Source organism: Gopherus flavomarginatus, chromosome 1, assembly GCF_025201925.1.
Source record: "Gopherus flavomarginatus isolate rGopFla2 chromosome 1, rGopFla2.mat.asm, whole genome shotgun sequence".
Classification (NCBI taxonomy): Eukaryota; Metazoa; Chordata; order Testudines; family Testudinidae; genus Gopherus; species Gopherus flavomarginatus.
In genome coordinates this window covers 17,722,505-17,742,732 of record NC_066617.1, presented here as the reverse complement: position 1 = coordinate 17,742,732, position 20,228 = coordinate 17,722,505, and the positions used below count along the sequence as shown (strand labels likewise).

The following is a 20,228-nucleotide window of genomic DNA, read 5'->3' as shown; positions in this document are numbered from 1 at the left end:
GCACTAACTGTTCCACATGGACCTTGCTGGCATGCACTAGAAGTTCCTTAGCACACGTTAAAGTCATTTTTGTTTGAAACAGGACTACAGTATGCACATGAGGGAAACAACTGGTGCATGCCATCAGGGTTCATGTGGACCAGTTAGTGCATGACACACTAGTGCACAGTAGCATTTACTCCCCTCTGGTGTGGACTAGAGCAACGTGTGGACTAGAGCAACATGTGGACAAGCCTTTAATTCCAGCCTGAGGAGCCAACTTTAATGTCCCACTTTAGAAGTTGTGAACTTCTCCATTTTTTTTAAAGTTGTTGTTTTAGGCTGTCAGTAAACTCAGAAAGACAAGTCTGCCTCAGTTGTTCATCAGTTACACTCTGTTCACTTCAGGAAGACTTTCTTTGAAACTAAACGGGCTAGAAATTTATTTTCCCCACCTCTTAGCCCCCGCTCAATGAAAGCTGAAATCCTGTAGAATCTTAAAGCTATTTTGGTGGCTGAGTATCCAGCCCCACTGTTTCAGAGGATAAGATGATACTGAAACTAGCAGTTGTATGTTAAAATGTAGTTTTCAAATGCAGTTCCACTTCCTGTGTGACCTTTGGCAAGTTATTTAATCAGTCTGTGCCACAGCTCCCCTCTGTGGCAAATGAAGATAATACTTACAGCACCTTCTTCAGCTGGTGGTTGTCACTGGTGGACAATAAATCCATTAATGTTTGTAAACTACCTTGTAAATGACTTGTGAATTAAGTCCACTTAATTATGAATCCACTGATGTAGAACAAATTCATTAATGACAGAAAGTGTTTTTGAGAGTCTCAGGTGCAAGCAAAACATGCGAAATGATACCTCTTTCAAACGTTTCTGGGTCTCTTTTGAGAGACCTTTCAGAAGATAAAGAAATCTCCAAGATATACCGTAGTAAGTCACAACCTCTGATAGGCAAATACATTATAATCAAGAGAATGAAAGACAGTATGAGATGCATTCAGGCGATGCCTTTGAGCCAAGCTTACAGTGGTTCCTTGTGACCAGATGTAGTGCTCTCTTGGTGCAAGGCAGAATGATTGCTTTGTAAGGATGTAGCAATAGTGAAGGACAACTCCAGGAAAGCAGGGAGAGAGATTAATCACGCAGAAGAGTCAGGAAAAGGCAGGAATGCAAGCGCAGTTTGGGCTCCAATAATGCAGATCCATTTGAGAAAGTGAAAATTGAAGTGATTAGTAATAATGACGGGACCGAGCCAAATAGGGAGAGGACACTTTAATATAGTAGGTGACCTTGGCAGAGATCACTGGTACACAAAGCAAAACAATTGTACTTCCTTACCCATACAGAAGGAACGTCCTTGTTCTGGTCTCAAACCTGCAATACTTTGTCTGTTGAGATCAATGTCACACTACTTCAATATGACTCTTACTTGGCTAGGGACTACAGGATTGCATTTTAAATGAACTGCTCTGCTGTTGTGCCCAGCTCAGTTTTTGTATAATTGGCTACAGGAGCTGTTGGTTTTTGTGCCCAACACTTTTTCTCCACACTAAAATCAGTCAAGCAAACAGTTCATTGCATTTCTTTTAAGTATCTTTTGGGTCTGGAACGATTGCTTTCTATAAATAATACTTTGTATTTCTGTAACACCTTCCACCTGAGGACCTCTATTACTTAATTTAGCCTCACAACTTCCCTGTGAGATATGTAACAACCCCTCTTTCAGAGTGATGGAACTAAATATAGAAGGATTTGCCATGTGACTTATTCAGGATCACCCAGGAAGTATGTGGTAGATATGGGTGCACCTTCTGATTGCTACGTCTCAACTACCAGACTGGCTATCCTTTCCTCATAATACACCTTGATGCATTTAGGGATTGTGAGGAAGAGCAAACCTCAGCCAGTCCCTCCTTCAGGAAATCATGCCACTGAGCCAGCAAGATGTCCAAACTAGTCTATGCCCGTAAATTAAGAGCTGATCAAACAAAAGATAAAGTTCACCATGGGTTTGGTGTGTCTTGATTCTCTGTGACTCAGAGAACTGCTTTGAGTGGTATTTGGGTGAACCAGACTAGGATACCAGTGACAAACTGCTCACAAATAAATCCCCTAACCACCTGCATATGGTTACCTCTTAGTTTTACTAATCATACCTTTGGTAACTGGACAGCAGCACTGTTATGTTAGGCCTATGAATGCTTTAAAAAAATTAATGTGTGTAACAATCCTCTATTATGGCTGCTCAGTGGAAAGCGAAGCTAGCACTGCCAGTACTGAAGCAGAATCTCTAGTGCTTGTCCTAAAAGAGTAGCCCCTCTATATAGCAGCTATTGCAGGCTTATTCACTATGTAACATGCACTAAACTGTGGGAAACTGTTGCATAACTCCCATTAGCACTAGTGGAAGGCAAACCTATAAATCCCCCCTGAATCAATAGGAGAGAAAACGACTTACATGTGTTCTTACTTTGATTCTATTTAATCCCACCTTAGGCTCAGAATTGTGTGTTAGGGGATGATGATCCCCTGGTTTGAAATTGTTTTTAATAAGCAAAGTAAGGGAAAGAGGGATGGACAGTCAAAAAGTTATGAAGAACTTGTACATGTAATTGTAGATTAAAAGCAGGTATGGAAATACTTTGGGAGATTGGATTCCTACCAGTCCCCACATACAGGTGATACATGGATTTAGCACTGTAAAGTGAATTAGCTAATTAACTTATTGAACCACTAGCTATTATCTTTGCAAAATAAAGGACAGCTGACAAGATTTCAAAAGACTGGGAGGGGAGGAGAAAAACTGGCTTGGTTCCAACTTTCAAAACAGGAAAAATAAATCTAACAGGGATTTTCTTGTTAATTGAACCTTGTCCCAAGTAACATAGGGAACAGATATTAAGTGAAAGTATCTTGATCAGATACATTTGGAATACACCCCTCTATTCACACCCTGCACACTATTGTAATAATCTTTGCACAAAATATGCCTTGTAAGGTATCATTTGAAAACTCATTGTTTGCTGGTTAGTATTGTCCTGATAAAATATATATGGCAACACTGTAATTGAAGTGATAAGCTTCTCTTGTACAATGTTGTTAACACATCTTTCAAACCACTCAGCCCTGCCCAGGAAAAAGTCAGGTTTGTCCTAACCAAAAAAAGGAATATGTGCTTGTCTAAATTTGCATTTAAGCAGTAAACAGACTCATAAGCAGGAAGTGAAAACAAAGGAAGTTGAAACAGGTCAGGAGGGAAAGCACCCTTGGACATAGACTCTTTGTCTCCTGGGTGACAGCTGGAAATGTTTTTCAAGAGGAGGACTGAAACTATAAAACAGAGGGACAAACCCTACCCTATCACTCCCTGCCCATTGCATCTGAAGAGACAGGAAGCAGTTCTTGGATTCTGGGGAAGTGGTCCTGACTAAACATGGTCAGTAAAACTGCTGAAAGTACTGGGTGAGAAAACTTTGCTTTGCCTCTAATATAGTTTGTTAGGCACCAGTAAGTGTTTTACCTCCTATTTTTCTTATAACCATTTCTGATTTTTATGCCTTATTACTTGTACTCCCTTGAAATCTATCTCTATGTAGTTAATAGACATGTTTTATTGTTTTATCTAATCCAGTTGAAGTGTCTGGGTAACTCCATTTGGGGTAACAAGTTGTGTGCATATTATTCTCTTAAAGGAATCACTGCCTTAATATATTTGTAGTGTCTGGAGGCAGTACAAGACATAGGTTTCTAGGGGAAAATCTGGGAGTGTGCTGGGGTCACCCTGGGGTAATCTTTAAGGCTGCTAAGAGCCCAAGTGTGGCTGGCTGCAGCACATACCCAGATGTATCTGGGAGTGATTTACATGCTGAAGGCTGTTTGTGAGCAGTCCCTGTTGGAGGCTACACTAGCATTGTAAAGAACACCCAAGATTACAGGGCAGGGGTGACATAGCTACTTGTTAGTCTGGATTGTACCCATGTATCACAATGTTCTCTTATTGCCAAGAGGAACAATAACCAGCAATCAGCACACTTTTATGATAATGAATGAGACTCATAGCATACAGCCTTCATCCTTGTGTCTGATAGAATTACAGACTCGGTGAATGCAAGGGATGCAGTAGATGTAAAATAGGGTCTAATCCTGCTCTGTGAGCTTTGCTATTGGCTTCAGTGGAAGGAGATCAGGCACTTAGATTTTAACAAAGCATTTGATGATTGTTCCTCATGAAATCCTACTTAAAATATTCACTCAAATTCACTTTGAAGAAAGTGGGGGCAGTTGCTTAGACTGAAACTGTCTGAGCTGCAGACATGAAGTCTGTGAACATAAATATCAATGCGTCTAGTGGGGTGTTGGAGGGATCAGTAATTTCCATCTTGATTAATATTCTGGAAGGAGTAGGGAGGTTGCAAACAACCCATTGCACTAATAAAGACAGAGAAGCGATCTAAGATGGTCAGAAAGATGCGCAGAAATGTCTTGCTATTACAATAGCGCACAGAGGGTTCCTAATGAAAGTGGGATGCCACCAGGCAAGGAACGAACAGGCCCATAGTCCTAGACAGTCTCTGTCCCAAATAACTTCCTGTTTGGACAGTGAAGGGGTGGGACTGGAAACAGAGGCATGGAGAGTTGAAATATCTTGCGCACATTCACCAAGCAAGTCAGTGGGAGAGCCTGGGATAGAAGCTAGGTCTCTTGAGTCTTAGTCTGTTGCCTTAGCTACACACACTCTCTCTCTAAATACAATGAAACTCAAACTACAAAAGTGGAAAAAATAATCTGGAAAAGAATAAACTGGGCTGCAGAGAGTCAGTAAAAGGGAATTTTTTTGAAAGGTTTGGAGCTCTTGGAGCACAGTAAACTAGATATGAATTTGCGGTGCAAGATGGTAACAAAGCAGCAGGAGTCTATAGATAGATGGATAACATCACAGAGTAAGGCATGATGCTTGGAATACTGTGTATTGTTCTGGGCTCTTTATCAGAAGGAGATTGCTAAGGTGGTAGAAGAAATTCAGAGAAGAGCGACAAATGACCGAGGGGCTGAAGTAAAAATTGGAAAAAAACAAAATATTTTGCTTCACTAACCAATGACAGGGTGTGATGGTTCTCAGGGTGCCCAGGACCATAAGTCACCTTATTTATCCCACCCTGCCCCACCTCCAGCAAGAAGACTTGTTTGTGCTTAACTGGATGTCAGCTCCCTTACACCCTCAATCTGTTAGCCACCCAAACAATCTGCTCTGGGCTATGCCAGCCCTCACCTTGCCTTGCAGGTGAACAGTAGGTGCACCCCTGTCCCCAAGCTGCTTTGAGGCATCCCCCTGTAGTATTCAGCCTCTTATCCATTGAACAGTCACAGTAATACCAGGTCTGCTGTCTCCAAGGGAACACTATACACACCAACTTGACCGATTCAATTCAGAATCATCATCTTGTATAATACCACAGCACTGAGATATAGTTATAGTGAAAACAATCATAGGTTTATTGTCAAAGATCAAGATTGAAGAGATTGTGAGTAAGGATAATGGAAACAGAAGAGCTATAAACAAAATCAATAAATTCTTTCTAGAGACTAAACTTGACAGGCTAACCTGCTGTCTAGAGCAGTCTTATCTCACCCATTGCCTTTTGCAGCATTTCCAACCGAGGCTGGTTGGGATCCCGTTTTCATCAATATAAACGCATTCTCTGTTTACTTTCTAGGTGCAGGGTAAAGGAGTATATTTTTGCCTTCCCCTTACATTTCCCAGAGACAGGACAACCTTCTGAAGTTCAGTGTCTGGTGTCTTGTCTGTCTGGCATCTTGTCTCTGTGTTGACTTCCCAGCCCCCTGTTGACTTTGTATATAAATAGGGCTTCCATTGTGTTGGCTTACTATGCTTAATTGACATGTGAAACCATATAAACAGGTGGATATATATCCTTTGTCTGACAGAAACCTATTTATCAGCCCTGCCTTGATTCAGACTTTAGGAGCTTTCACTAGACATACAGGTGCTATGTAAAAAAGTTATGTATGTACATTTCACAATAATAGTAATGAACAGTGTGATCCTGGCTTTCATTTAAGATCTTGTGTTAGTCACTGTTGAACCAGAACGTATGTACCACAATCAGAATATCCTTGTATCCCACTTTCCTAATTGGCATTGAGCAGTTCTGAGGATCACACAGGGTGATGCCATGATTCTCCAAGGGTTTGAAGGGTGTGGTGGTTGAAAGAGGGGCAGGACTTGTTTAGAGTTGACCAAAGTGGTATGAGAAGGATTAAAATGATGAAAAGGAACACTTAGGCTCATCAGGAAAAAATGTCTGACAGTGATTGTTAGAGGGTAGAATAATATTCCAAGGAAAAGGGCCTAAACCCTATCTCGGACATAGAGCAACTAAAAATCAGTGGAAATTATGCGTGAATATTTCAACCATTATTTCTCAAAGCCAGAGTTGTTGGAGATTTTAAAAAACAAACTCCTTCTGTAAAGATCACACAACAGTATTCTAGGGCCTGACCCAAAGAAGTAGTGGGTAGAGACTCCAATATTCCTACCCCACAGAGACCTACACCCCATCTGGCTGCACAGCAGGGCTCACAGTTGGAGCTATGACAGAATAAATCCTGGGCGCTCTGTGGTATTTTTAGAGTCGCTCTTCCAGGTACAGTCACACTTTAAAAGCTTAATCTGCTGCTCAGTTCTGATTTGTATTGTGAGATGCTGATTCTGTCAGAGCAAATGTGTGAGAGGGAAGTTAAACGGAGGGATCTGCTCATAGGTTTTTATCCATTCTGCACACAGTGCCTCTCTTAAGAACTGTTGAAAGCACTGGAAGTGAGGGTGGAGGGGGGGCTTTCCTAGGAAGCACAAAGTGGAGGGGTTTATGTTGTGTGGGAAGCTCCTTGGTCTTTCCACAAATCAGGGTGGGGCAGCCAGTGAAAGAAGCTGTGTCCACTGACTAACATGGTGGACAGGGGTCTACCTGTACAATTCAGCGTTTCAGTGAGAGATGCCTTTCCTGCAAACAAGTCATATGACACTAACGGTTTCCTCTTTAATGCCCTGCCTGCCCTGTATAGAGCTAAGGTTTTCTCTCCCGTTCTGAGCATTGTGCATGGGGCAGTGAGAGTATTTATTGTTTCTTATGAGATAGGTGGGAAGTCACCTTACATCAGAGACTGTTCTTGCAGAGAACATAATGGTCAGAGGTAGTGTTCTCACAGAGAACATAATAGCTGTGGTTTGCCCGAGACGTAGCTTTAAAAACTGGCATTTAATTTGACGTAGATCTTGTCAAGGACTCCACCTCCTTGTCATTGCTAGCTGCAAAAACAGTTTCTTTTATCCCATTGTGTTGATTCATTCGCACAATGCAAACACACTTAGCGTCTGTTGCTATATACAGAGCACTGAACACTATGCCCTGTCTAGATGATTGCAAAGTGCATGAATGAGTCATCCATTTTACTGTTGAAAATATATATTCATACAATTTGTATGCTAATAAAAGGCTTCACACATGTCTTGATAACATCCAGGACCACAACTATACTAGTACTTAGGGAAACAGAATAGCTCTAACAACAAGGAGTCCTTGTGGCACCTCAGAGACACAAATTTATTTGGGCATAACCCACTTCATCAGATGCTTCTGTTTGTATCTGCACAAGTTGGTTTTTGTTTGTTTGTTTTCCATTAAGCTGATGAATTTCCACTTCATACAGCTAAATTCAGTGCCTTGCACGGTGCCAGGTTTCAGAGTGGTAGCCGTGTAAGTCTGTATCCACAAAACAATGAGGAATTCTTGTGGCACTTTAGAGACTTACCGTTTATGGTTTACCTTTACTCCTATTTACAATGCAACCTTTTCATCAGGAGACTAGGTAGGTGGGTAGCTTTGTGGTTATAGCACATAGCTGGAAATTAGGAGACCTGGGGCCTATCTCCTCTGCTATACTGAAAACTGACTCTCTCATCTAGCACTTTTAAATTCTAGATCTCAAAACACTAGTAAGTCTCATTAGCCCCATCTTACAGAAGAAGCAGCTGAGACAAAGAGGTAGGAGACTCACCCAGATTGCAAAGCAGGCCAGTAGCGGAGCTGAAATAGAACCAAAGGGTCCTGATTCCCAGTCGGTGCCCTATCCACTGGGCAATCCTGCCTCTCCCTGATCTAGGATGTGGATGACTCCCACAGTTTATTCTCAGCTCCAGACTGCGTGGCCAAGGGACTATCTTTTCTTCTTCAGTTTCCCCATCTATTAAATGGGGACAATCATGCTTGCCTATCTCACTGGTGCATTGGGAGACTAACTTTATCAAACTGCTCTGAGGGCAATGGATAGAAGAGCCAATGTGAGAACAAATAATTGTTCTGCTGCCTTTGTGCTAAAAATCTGAACTACTAAAATGACTTTGGTTTAAGCTATTTATTTGTTGGCCTGTAGCTTAACATCAAGCCTAAGATTTTTCCAAAGTGCCTAGTGATTTTTAAGTGCCTAACTTATAGAAATTTTAAAATTAAGGTTACCAGCTCTAACTTAAGCTATTCCAGGAGATTCCCTCCTCTCCCCCATGATGTAATATTTTCTTAAAATAGCCTATTAAGATCTCCTGGATTGCTAGTCACCGGGAGACCAATGCCGACTCTAGGCCAACCCTAGAGGGTTGGCAACCCTACTTAAAATGTCCTGATTGTCAGAAAGTGCTTAGCACCCGTCCTCAGGGCTCTTTAAAGCATCTCAACATGGGCACTCAAAATCACTTGTCTCACTTTAAAAAAAATCTTAGCAATATTATGACCCTTATAGTCTACTGCTTTGTGGGTGGAATGGAACAACTCTGAGAAATGGGTCATTTAGGTCTTAAGGATGCCATCAAATAAAGACGAGTTATTTTTATTTGAGTGCCATACGGGATGGGCTGTCCATGCCACACAAGGCAGAGCAGGTTAAATTAGGTCAATTAACCTGATAGGCAGCACCTCATGGGAGACTCAGGGATTTAAAGGCCAGTTGATGAGGAACCCCAGCTGACTAGGGGCAGGTTGAGCTTGTGTAAAGCAGCAAGCTGAGAACAGAGGAAGCAGACTACAGTCACTCCCCAGGAGCAGAGTGGGGGAGTTTGGGGTGACAGTCTGCCAAGAAGTTACAGGGAAGTAGCCTATAGTTACTCCCTGTGAGGAAGGAGTTTGGACCAGTAAATCCAGGGGGACAGAAGAAGGAAGTAAGGAGTCTTGGGAAATAGCCAGAGGGTCTGGGAGCAAGCAGACTGTCGTTCCTAGACATAGGGTCCCTGGACTGGAATCCAGAGTAGTGGCTTAGCCCAGGTGGATTTTTCACACCCCTCAGCAATGTAGTTATATCAATATAGGTCTGTAGTGTAGACCTGGCCTTAGCTTTAAGGCGCCCCAGGTTGCATTTGTAGAGCTGGCAGTCTCAAATTAATAACACCCACAACCCTGCAAATGACTTGTAAATGAAACACTTGTAAATGTGACTGAGAGTAACAGGCTAGGATAAACACAGACCAAAACACAACATTGTTAGACTTACCTTTCTGATCAAAATCCTTCTTTGTGTAGTAATAGAGGAGTTCAGAAAGGAATCGACTAGCCACTTGAGGGGCGGAGGGAGAGATTTATAACTTTGCCTTAAAATTAATCCTCTGCTGAGACAGGAACTCAAAGCATCTTCTATATGTCAGTCTAACCTATCTTCAGTAGTTTTGTGAGTAATGCACAGGACTAGAACTCCCTATCCCACATATTAAAGATGGGGGAAACTGAGGCACAGAGGTTATGGGCTCGATTGTGACTTTAGGCCCAGTCTTCATCAAGAGGGTAGTGCATGAGCTGCATCACCCTTGGAGTATCCCCAGTAGCACTAGACCTCAAAGACACCTCTCTGAGTTGCAGTGCTCTCACCCGCACTACTTCCTTGTTTGATTGGGAGGGGGAGTCTACTGGCCTATATCAGTAGCAAATTCTACCACCCCATGCACTAGCTTGGCTCCACCTCAGCACTCACTGGCCAGTGTAGCCAACATTATGGATGTCACTCTGCTGTCCACATTATTCAAAATGTATCACGAAAACATAGTAAATGTTCAGGCTTTTGGTTTTGGGTTCTGTACTCTTTCCCTTTTGGCCATTGGGAAAAAAAGGAGGGCATGAGGGGAAAGAATCTGTACATTTTTCATTTTTGTGGGTTGTCTGAATTTGTTTCAAAATATTTTTTGCATGACTCCTTTTTTTATAATGAAAGGATGTTGGCCAGCTCTAGTTAGCAGTAAGCAGGTGCACAAAGCTTTTGCAGGCTATCTGGATATTGGGCCTGCAGGAGTATCTGGGCTGCTCTTAGTCTGTTATGTGGACTTATATTCCAAATCACAACTTGGCCTCGAGTAACTTGATTAATATCCTGCAGCAAGTCAGTAGCGAAGCCTGGAATAGATTCCAGGTCCATGTTTCCCATTCTCTTGACGTATTCCCAGGACTACATTGCTTCCTTCTAATGTGGGATTTGTTTTGGTGATGCTATGGGTGTAGTGCTTTGGCCTCCATTTGTTAGCATCTGCTATTTAATAAGAGCCTAACAAGATGCAGGAGATGATTGAGAAGCTGTGAAAGAAAAAGCATAATAGCAATGAAATTCATACTCTTTTAAAGGCAAATGTTGCACTTATAGCAAACAAGTCACGAAAAGAAAAGCAAGCAATATTTTACAGTGTTAAATATTCACTAGTGTTCTACATGCTGCACATTCTAAAAATGAGGTGTGTTTCAACATTGCTACAGTAGATGATTGGGATTCCCCCCCACCCCTCCCCTTATAATGTCATAGCAATTCAGACTGCTGGGAAGTCACCATGGCAACACCTTGATGCTACCTTTTGTTCAGCTGATGATCTGACTTGTCACATGATCTCCGAGCAGTGCACACAATGTAACACAGCAGGTGATCTTATTGTCCTATTTAGTGACATAGTGAATAGACAGATCACCGTAAGAAAATTTCGCAGAGATTTATTTCAGGCATGACAAGACCGAAGAGGATCACTGATTGCCGTGTCTCTGAAATGTTACTGTAGTGGTAATGACTCTCTCCTTTTGCTCATTTTATCACCACATACTGGTGTATAAAGACAGCTGGATCACCATACACCTCTTGATTAAACACCCCTAGCAAAGACTGGTGTACGAGAAAGGTGTTCTTTGATCATTTTAATTCTATGTAAGGGTATGATGGTGATTTAGGACTTTGTCCTGCAATGTGCTATATATTCCTGTGTAGAGTGCACTTCTAGCTTCCATTGATCTCAAAGGGGGTTGAGAGCTCTCAGCATATTTCAGGACCAAGCTGTTTTTAAAGACCAGACAGAGCCACAGAGGTTGGACCCAGGTCTAAACTTTCCCAGCCCTTGTGTGTGTTTTGGAGTTTATGGATTTGGTTCATCCACTGTTAGGGGTCAGCTACAAAGCTTGTAACAGTATCTGGATTCACATCCTATGTTTCCCAAAGTTTATGGGTGTTCATCTTTGGGGGGGCTTCATTCAGGCCTGACTCTGGTAATGGCAAGTAAACTTTAAAAAAAAAAAAAAAAGAGAGGATATTCAAATAAGCATCAAAGTTAAGATGCTTCTATGATTGAAAAATAGATCCTGCCAAACTAACCTCATATCTTCTATTGTTGAGCTTACAAGTTTGGTTGATAAAGGTGGTAGTATTGACATAATATACTTAGACTTCTGTAAGGTGTCTGACTTGTTACCACATGACATTTTGATCTGAAGACTAGACAAATATAAAATTAACATGGTACAGATTAAATGGATTAAAAACTGGCTAGCTGATCTCAAAGTGGTTGTAACTGGGAGAATCATCAAGTGGGTGTGTTTTTCTTGGCCCTACACCATTTAACACTTTTATCAATGACCTGAAAGAAAACACAAGAACATGGATAAAACTTGCAGAAGCCCTAAAAACTGAGGGAGTGGTAAATAATGAAGAGGACAGGTCACTGACTCAGTGATCAGGATTGCTTGGTAAAGTGGGCACAAGAAAACAATATGCATTTTAATGTGGCTAAATGTATACATCTAGGAACAAAGAATGTAGGCCATACCTATGGAATGAGAAACTCTATTCTGGGAAGCAGGGAGTCTGAAAAGATTTGAGGATCAGAGTGGATAATCAGTTGAACATAAGCTTCCAGTGTGACACTCTGGTCAAAAGAGCTAATGTGACCCTGGGATGCTAAACAGGGGTATCTCAAGTAAGAGTATAGAGGTTATTTTATCCTATACTTGGCATTAGTGTGATGGCGGCTGGAATACTGTGTTTCATTCTGGTGCCTGCAATTCAGGAAGAATGTTGACAAATTGGAGAGGGTTCAGAGAAGAGCCACAAGAATGACTAAAGGATTAGAAAATATACCTTATAGTGGTAGATTCAAGGAGCCCAATCTATGTAGCTTAACAAAAAGAAGATTACAATCTATATGTACCGATGTGGGGAACAAATATTTAATAATAGGCTCTTAATTCTACCAAAGAATACTAGACATTTTCAGACTGAAAATCAGCTGTACATTTTTAACAATGGGAGTATGTCATAACATAATCCCAGATTTTTTTCTTAAAAAGAAAGCTTTATGTAAAAAGAGAGGAAAAAATACATAAAAATGGTCTCTCTGTATTAAGGTGACAAATACAGGGTCAATTGCTTAAAAGAAATACGAATAAACAGCCTATTCAAAAGAACACAATTCAAAACACTCCAGCAACTACACACATGTAAATACAAAATAAAAAAACCTATAAATCACTATCTTATCTTTTGTACTTACAACTGGGAAACAGAAGATTAGAAAACAGGAGATAGAAAAATCCTTCCCATAGCCGAGAGGGACAGGCAGAAGACCAAAAAACAAAGAACTCACACACACTTCCCTCCACCCAGATTTGAAAAAGTCTTGTTTCCTGATTGGTCCTCTGGTCAGGTGTTTCAGGTTACTCCTTTCCAGGTGAAAGAGACATTAACCCTTAGCTATCTGTTTATGACACGCCCCCCCAAATTGCAGACAGTGGGGAACCTTACTGGCGGCAATTTCCTTCTAGAACTGTAAAATAAACAGATTAATACAACACATGCACCTTTACATATACCACTAAGTATATACTAACAGACTCTTACATTTTAAGAACACTTTTTAACTACTGTATTTTGGGAAACTCTCACGGGAGAGTGCATCAGCTACTTTGTTAGAAGCTCCTGAGATGTGCTGAATTTTAAAATCAAAATCTTGGAGAGCTAAACTCCAACAAAGAAGTTTCTTGTTGTTCCCCTTGGCAGTATGAAGCCACTTTAGCGCAGCATGGTCAGTTTGTAGCTGGAACCGCCGTCCCCAAACATATGGGCGTAGCTTTTTTAGGGTGTACACAATGGCATAGCATTCCTTTTCACTGACTGACCAGTGACTTTCCCTCTCAGACAGTTTCTTGCTGAGAAACACGACAGGATGGAAGTTGTGATTCGTTGCTTCCTGTATGAGAACTGCTCCTATACCACGCTTAGATGCATCCGTGGTTACTAGGAATGGCTTGTCAAAGTCCGGGGCCCTGAGCACAGGGTCAGACATGAGTGTTGCCTTAAGTTGGGTAAAGGCCTTTTGACACTTATTAGTTCACTTAACTGCATTTGGCTGGGTTTTTTTGGTTAGGTCGGTCAGTGGGGCAGCAATTTGGCTGTAGTGTGGTACAAATTGCCTGTAGTTTCCGGCCAAACCTAAGAGGGATTGGACCTGTTTTTTTGACCTTGGGACAGGCCACTTTTGGATAGCATCCACCTTGGCCTGTAGGGGGTTATGGTTTCTTGACCCACCTGGTGTCCCAGGTAAGTTACTCTGTTTTGGCCGATTTGACACTTTTTGGCCTTAACAGTTAGTCCGGCCTGCCTGATGCACTCAAAGACCTTTTCCAGGTGTAGTAGGTGTTCGGGCCAGGAGTCTGAAAAAATGGCCACATCATCGAGGTAGGCAACTGCATATTCTCCCAGTCCTGCTAGTAGACCATCAACCAGCCTCTGGAAGGTGGCGGGTGCATTTCGCAGCCCGAAAGGAAGGACATTAAATTCATACACCCCCGCATGGGTGACGAATGCTGACCTTTCCTTGGCAGGTTCATCTAGCGGTACTTGCCAGTACCCCTTGGTTAAGTCTATTGTAGAGATGAACTGGGCACGTCCCAACTTCTCCAATAGCTCATCGGTGCGTGGCATTGGATAGTTGTCCGGACAAGTTACCACATTTAGCTTATGGTAGTCCATGCAAAAGCATATTTCCCCATCTGGTTTGGGTACCAGAACCACTGGAGATGCCCATGCACTGGTAGATGAGTGGATTATACCCATCTGTAGCATGTTCTGGATTTCCCATTCTATAGCAGCTTGGGCATGAGGAGACACCCGGTAGGGTGGGGTTTTAACTGAGTGAGCATTATCTGTGTCAATGGAGTGGTATGCCCGTTCAGTCCATCCTGGGGTGGCTGAGAACAATGGGGCGAAGCTAATGCACAGCTCCTTGATTTGTCGCCGCTGCAGACGTTCCAGGGTGGTTGAGAGGTTCACCTCTTCCACTCCACCGTCTTTGGTCATGGTAGATTCTCCATTATTGACCATTTTAAAATCCTAATTGGATGCTTTTCTAAAAGATCTGCTTGAAGAACTGTTTTGTGAAAGTTCTATGGTCTGTATCAGAGGGTAGCCGTGTTAATCTGTATGCACAAAAACCAACTAGGAGTCTGGTGGCACCTTAAAGACTAATAGATTTATTTGGGCATAAGCTTTCATGGGTTTTCAAAAAAAGAAAGCTTATGCCCAAATAAATCTATTAGTCTTTAAGGTGCCACCGGACTCCTTGTTGTTTCTATGGTCTATTATACAGGAGGTCAAGTGATCACAGTGGTCCCTTCTGGCTTTAGAATCTATAAGAAATGTAGAAACTGGATTATATGACCAAATTGCCTGTGATAGACACTGGACTCAATGCAGGAGGTCCCTTCCAGTCCTCTGTTCATAAGCACCCCAGATCATGCTTCAGGGGCCTTTGTCCTGTGACATTGTTGGTGGATTTCTAGTAGGGCTGTTCAGTGCAGAGATTGTGTATTTACCATGTGCTTGTACAGGGCTCATTGCAATGAGACCTCTTAGTGCTTCTATAATAGTAGTAGTAAATAACCTGGGTTATGTTTGGTGTCTTGTTTTTTTTGTAGTTTCTAGTGGCATCAGCTGAGAGAAGATGTTAATTCTAAGCACTGTAGATGCACACACAGTCCCTGCCCCAAAGAGTTCACAGGTCCAATACACAAAGAAAATAAGGTGAGAGCTGTTTTATAGATGGGGAACGCAGGTACAACGAGTGAGTGACCTGAGCGAGGTCACACAGGAAGAGTGTGACAGTCAGGGTTTCCACCCAGTTCTGCAGAATCTCAATCCAGCACCTTAGCTGCAAAATCATCCTTCCTTTCCCTAAAGAGGACAGGATCCCATGGAGTGAGGACAGGCAAACGCCAATGCAGCTGGCCTGCTGCTCTCCAACCTTAGAGCACTGGCTTCCTTTCATCCCATCCGCTTTCCTCTGTGTCTTTCACTTACAACTGAGAGCAGCATCCTTGAGTGAAACAGACAGGAGGGTGGGTGTATTCAGCATCCTCCTTGACAGCCCAAGCACTCCGGAGTTGATACTCACTCACCTATTCACCGCTGCAGGCAGTCCCCAAACAGCTAGCTGAGAAAAGCATGTTGCTTAAAGCTGTGGATCTGGGATATGATGTTTTAATAATAACCCCAGAAAATCTACTGCTCAGCCACACCTGCGATTGAGACTTTTGTTGTCAGTCTTTTTAGCGACTCCAGAGTGGTTACTTGTCAGCCACACAAAAGGAGGCTAGAAAATGCTGCCTGTTAATAACCCTCCTCGTGCTGCTACAGGCCATGCGGAGTCCCGGACCCACCACACTTGTCCCGTGTGATCCTGCGCTTGGGCTAAGATCCCTTGTCCTGGGCTGAACGCGTTACGTAAGACAGGGAGCGTGTGTCAGCGGCTCTGGTACCAATCTAGCTACAGGCGGCTCGTGCAGAGAGGGGGTGGCGAGAGGAAAGCTCCGCCAGGCACCGAGCTCCGCACCGCTGCTGGTTGCAAGTTCGCCGGGCTGGCTCGGTGGCTCATCTGGCGCGAGGGACGCGTCCCTGGTGGTGACGCCGACTCCGGTGCTGGGGGAATGACTGAGGAAGGGAAGAGGGACTGACCCGGAGGACGCACTGGCATGAGGCTCCCGCCGCAATGGAAGGGCTCCTGTCTCCGATGAGAGCCAAGGTAGGCGGGGGAGCCCCGGGAATGCCTTGGCAAGCTGCTGCCTCCCGGGGTGGCGCGGGGCTGTCCGGGCGAACAGGAGACTCCCCGCTTTTGTCTCCCGGCTCTTGCACAACTGCACTTGGGGAGGCGACTCTGCGGAGACGCGAGCGGAGCCGCTTTAAAGGGGGGGGGGGTCACCCCTCCTCCCGTCACTCTCTCTCGCCAGAGGGGACCTGAGTTTGTTTTTTGGAGGAGACTGAGCGCTCTTTATTGGGGTTCCCCAGCTGAGCCTCTCCCGTGGGGGGCGGGCTGTGCAGACAGCCCGGGCGCTGTGCCAGTGACTGACAACCCGCGGGGCGGTGGGGCTGCTCTCGGCTGCCGGAGTCGCACTTTCCAGGCGAGGAAAAGCGCCCATCTGGGCACAGACCGGCGCGTGGGTGCGACACAGACCGGAGCATTTCCCTGAACGCTCCGAAAGGGAGTAAAAGTGTTGCACGTTCCAGGTGTGGGTGGACTGGTCCCCCGGCTTCTCCGCTCTCCCACTCTCCGTAGCGGGGCAGCCTTCGCCTTCTTCCATTCGGGGACTTTGAGCTCCCAAGGAAATACAGTCAGAGGCGGAAAAGCCCAGTGCTGGGCTTGGTTCTGCAAAATCTGGTGTGCCAGGAAGGTGTTCTCTGATCCTTTAATCCCACAACAGGGTCTGGGATATAGCTATTGACAAAGCCCTGGCTGGGACGATTTAGTTGGTGTTGGTCTTGCTTTGAGCAGGGGGGTTGGACTAGATGACCCCCTGAGGTCCCTTCCAATCCTGCTATTCCATGAGGGTGGTTGATGACTTCACCCTGCCATGTGCTAAGTATTCCTGCGTAGGGAGCACTTCTAGCTTCCACTGACATCAAAGGAGATTGAGGGCTCTCGGCATATTCCAAGGGAGTGGGGCGGGTGGATCCCATCCTACATTACCCAGTCGCTACCAACACATACTGGAGCAGGTGAAGCTCCGTTGGGCAGCCCAGTTCCAGTCGGTTGCAGCTTTGCAGTGAGAGAACTGGTACAGAATGAGAGTTCTCAGCAGCAGCAAGACTGTCTAACATGCGAACCATTTAAGGGGGTGTATAATCTAGGGAGATAACTATTAGACTGGGGCCACGTCCACACTACAGAGTAAAATCGAAATTAATAAACGATTTTATAAAACAGATTTTATAAAATCAATTTTACGCGTCCACACTAGGGCACATTACTTCGGTGGTGTGCGTCCATGGTCCCAGGCTACCATCGATTTCCGGAGCGGTGCACTCTGGGTAGCTCAGTAAAAGAATGGGACCAATAACTTCGATTTCCGTCCACACTAACCCTAAATCGATATAGTGATATCGATTTTAGGGTTACTCCTCTCGTTGAGCAGGAGTACAGAAATCGATTTTAAGACCCCTTAAAATCGATTTTAAGTGCCTTGTAGTGTGGATGGTTACAGCGTTAAATCAATTTAATGCTGTTTAAATCAATTTAACGCTGTAGTGTGGACCAGGCCTGGGTGTTTTACAGTTCTGCTACCTGGAGATCTGCACTGGTACACTCACCTTAGTTACTGAGTATTTTTAAACCTCTGTTTCCAAGCTTTTACTATTAAAAACCCTATATTGCCAACAAAGGGCTATAACTTAAAAATTATCACTTGGATACAGGGTTATCACTGTCGCGCACCTTTTTTGCTTTACATGTAATTTGCAGGCCAATGGGGGCTTCCAGCAGCTTCCATTGGCCTGGAGCAGCGAACGCGGCCAGTGGGAGCTGCGACCTGCAGACCGAGCAGGTAAACAAACCGGCCTGGCCCGCCAGGGGCTTTCCCTGCGCGACAACCTCAGTTTGAGAAACACTGCGTTAGCATGTATGCCCTTTGCTGGGCATTATAAAACAATGTTGCTGATGGCATTTTATAAAATGAAACATTCACGTGGTACTTTAGGGTCATGCATCTGCACCTACTATGATTTAAGGGGAATATGCACATTACACTTATTAAAAGAACTAAGATTTTTTTTTTTTTTTTTTTTTTTTGCAACAAGATATAAAAGACTGTCAACCGGTTCTCATCTTCCTTTGCACAGAGGAAAAGTCTGTAATGTTGGGGGTGATGTTTCCATTGTGTGTTCCTGTATCCACCCTTTTGAAATTCTAGCCTTAGGCAAGCTAGCATGGTTTTGGTGTGTTATCAGGCTAATGTTGGAATTACAGTTGAGTGTGAGTAATATCAGCACCTGCAGCATCATTTATGTTAAATGCACACACAGCTATAAAAATGATCCAGTAAAAGAGGTGGAAATTTAATGCTAGTGGGCTGGCCCCCTGGCCATATATTCTGCTTGTCAATCTAACTTGCATCATAAATGCAGTTGGAATTTAATAGTAATACTGTTAATAAGACTTCATTGTGACAATTGCGTCTTCAAGGTTATTTATTGCTCCTTCAGAGGAATCTATGTGGGGATTTAGATCCAGACCTCTAGATCCTGTTTTGTTCTGATGGAATACTAAGGGTCAGACTCTGATCTCCATAATCTTGGTGTAATTCAGAGTAACCCCTTAAAAGACAGACCCCCATTTTGTTTATTGGTTTATTTTTGTTTGGTGCCAGAGTAACTCCACTGAAGGTATAAAACCAGATTCTGAACTTGGTTAACTTGGAGTAAATTTGGAGTAACTCCATGGAAGCTGATGCAGTTACTCCAGAGTTACATCATGTAACAAAGGTCAGAGTCTGTATTTAAGTTTCTATGCAAAAACAATGTGAAAATTACTTCAAGAAACATTTTTAATTCACTTTTATGTTCTCTCTGAAGTCCTTGCCTAATGGAGAATTGAACATAAATTCAATAACCTCACAAAATAAAATCTTGCTGTAAATGCAGATAGCTAGAATTTTTCCATTGCATTATGATGAGGTGCAAATAAACAAATGTTTGCTTTTAAAATTTAACTTCTGGTTCCTGAAGTCACATGCAGTTCTATTTCAAATGCTCAAATCTAGAGAAGGCATTTTAAAACAAATACACACAGAATGCTCATTTGTCTACGTGTACATAAGAAGCAGGCCCATTGCTTTTAATTATCCATGAAGTCCCTTTTACAGTACTCTAGCAGGGTGAAGGGCCCAAAAAGTGATGTAAACTGCATTCACACCTTACTCTTTTTTTCTAACCGTGCAAAGAAAAGGGACCTTACTGTGAATGAGATTCAGTTTGAAGATTAGAAATACTCTCTGCTATGCTCCTACGTGAGACTTCAATCTGTTATTTTGCATGGAAGTTATCTGAATTTCAGATTCTATAAAATGTTGATCCATTTGGTCACTGAAGCGAGCTAGATTTCTGTATAGCATGGTTACTTAATAACTTAGCAACACTAGAAAATATTTAGGATAAATTGGACATCAAACAGTAATTGCAGTATACCACGTAATAAACTTCACCAGACTAAATCATGGGTGCATAATGCATTTATACCTTAAAATTTGCCTAAATGGCACATGAATGTGTAAGGTTAAGGCAAAGTAGAGTAGTGTGGTGGTAAAATAAAATTAAGGCAGCTAAGTGGAATGCACCTGTGAACCTTGGCAGCATTCTTGTGTTGATGGTTACATTTCACTTGGTTTAAAATAAGGGAGTGCTGCAATACCACTCTGGGATAATCAGACTTAATTATGACATTAAATATTACCAGCACATATTAATTGGATTCTTCTGCCTAGCATGGTTATGATTAATAGAAATCTTAACAAATGAACACATATGAGGATGCAGCATACCACCTTTGAAAGACTAGGAAGTTCATGGAATACAGCTGGCCTTTAAAAGAAGGAAGAAATGTATAAATATAA

The 20,228-nt window shown here is 43.0% G+C and overlaps 1 protein-coding gene across 2 annotated transcripts in view; it reads left to right on the top strand.

Moving 5' to 3' along the window:
- The window catches only part of FRMD4A (FERM domain containing 4A), a 554,591-nt gene that overhangs the window by 120,359 nt on the left and 414,004 nt on the right, over positions 1-20,228 (top strand). Inside the window, exon 1 of one of the 2 annotated variants that reach the window (XM_050936796.1) lies at positions 16,242-16,369. The exons of the other annotated variant lie outside the window; for it this stretch is intronic. Coding sequence (XP_050792753.1) covers positions 16,337-16,369 — 33 coding nt within the window. The 5' untranslated portion in view covers positions 16,242-16,336. Of the gene's footprint in view, positions 1-16,241; positions 16,370-20,228 lie in introns of those variants that run through there. 2 annotated transcript variants of the gene reach the window in all.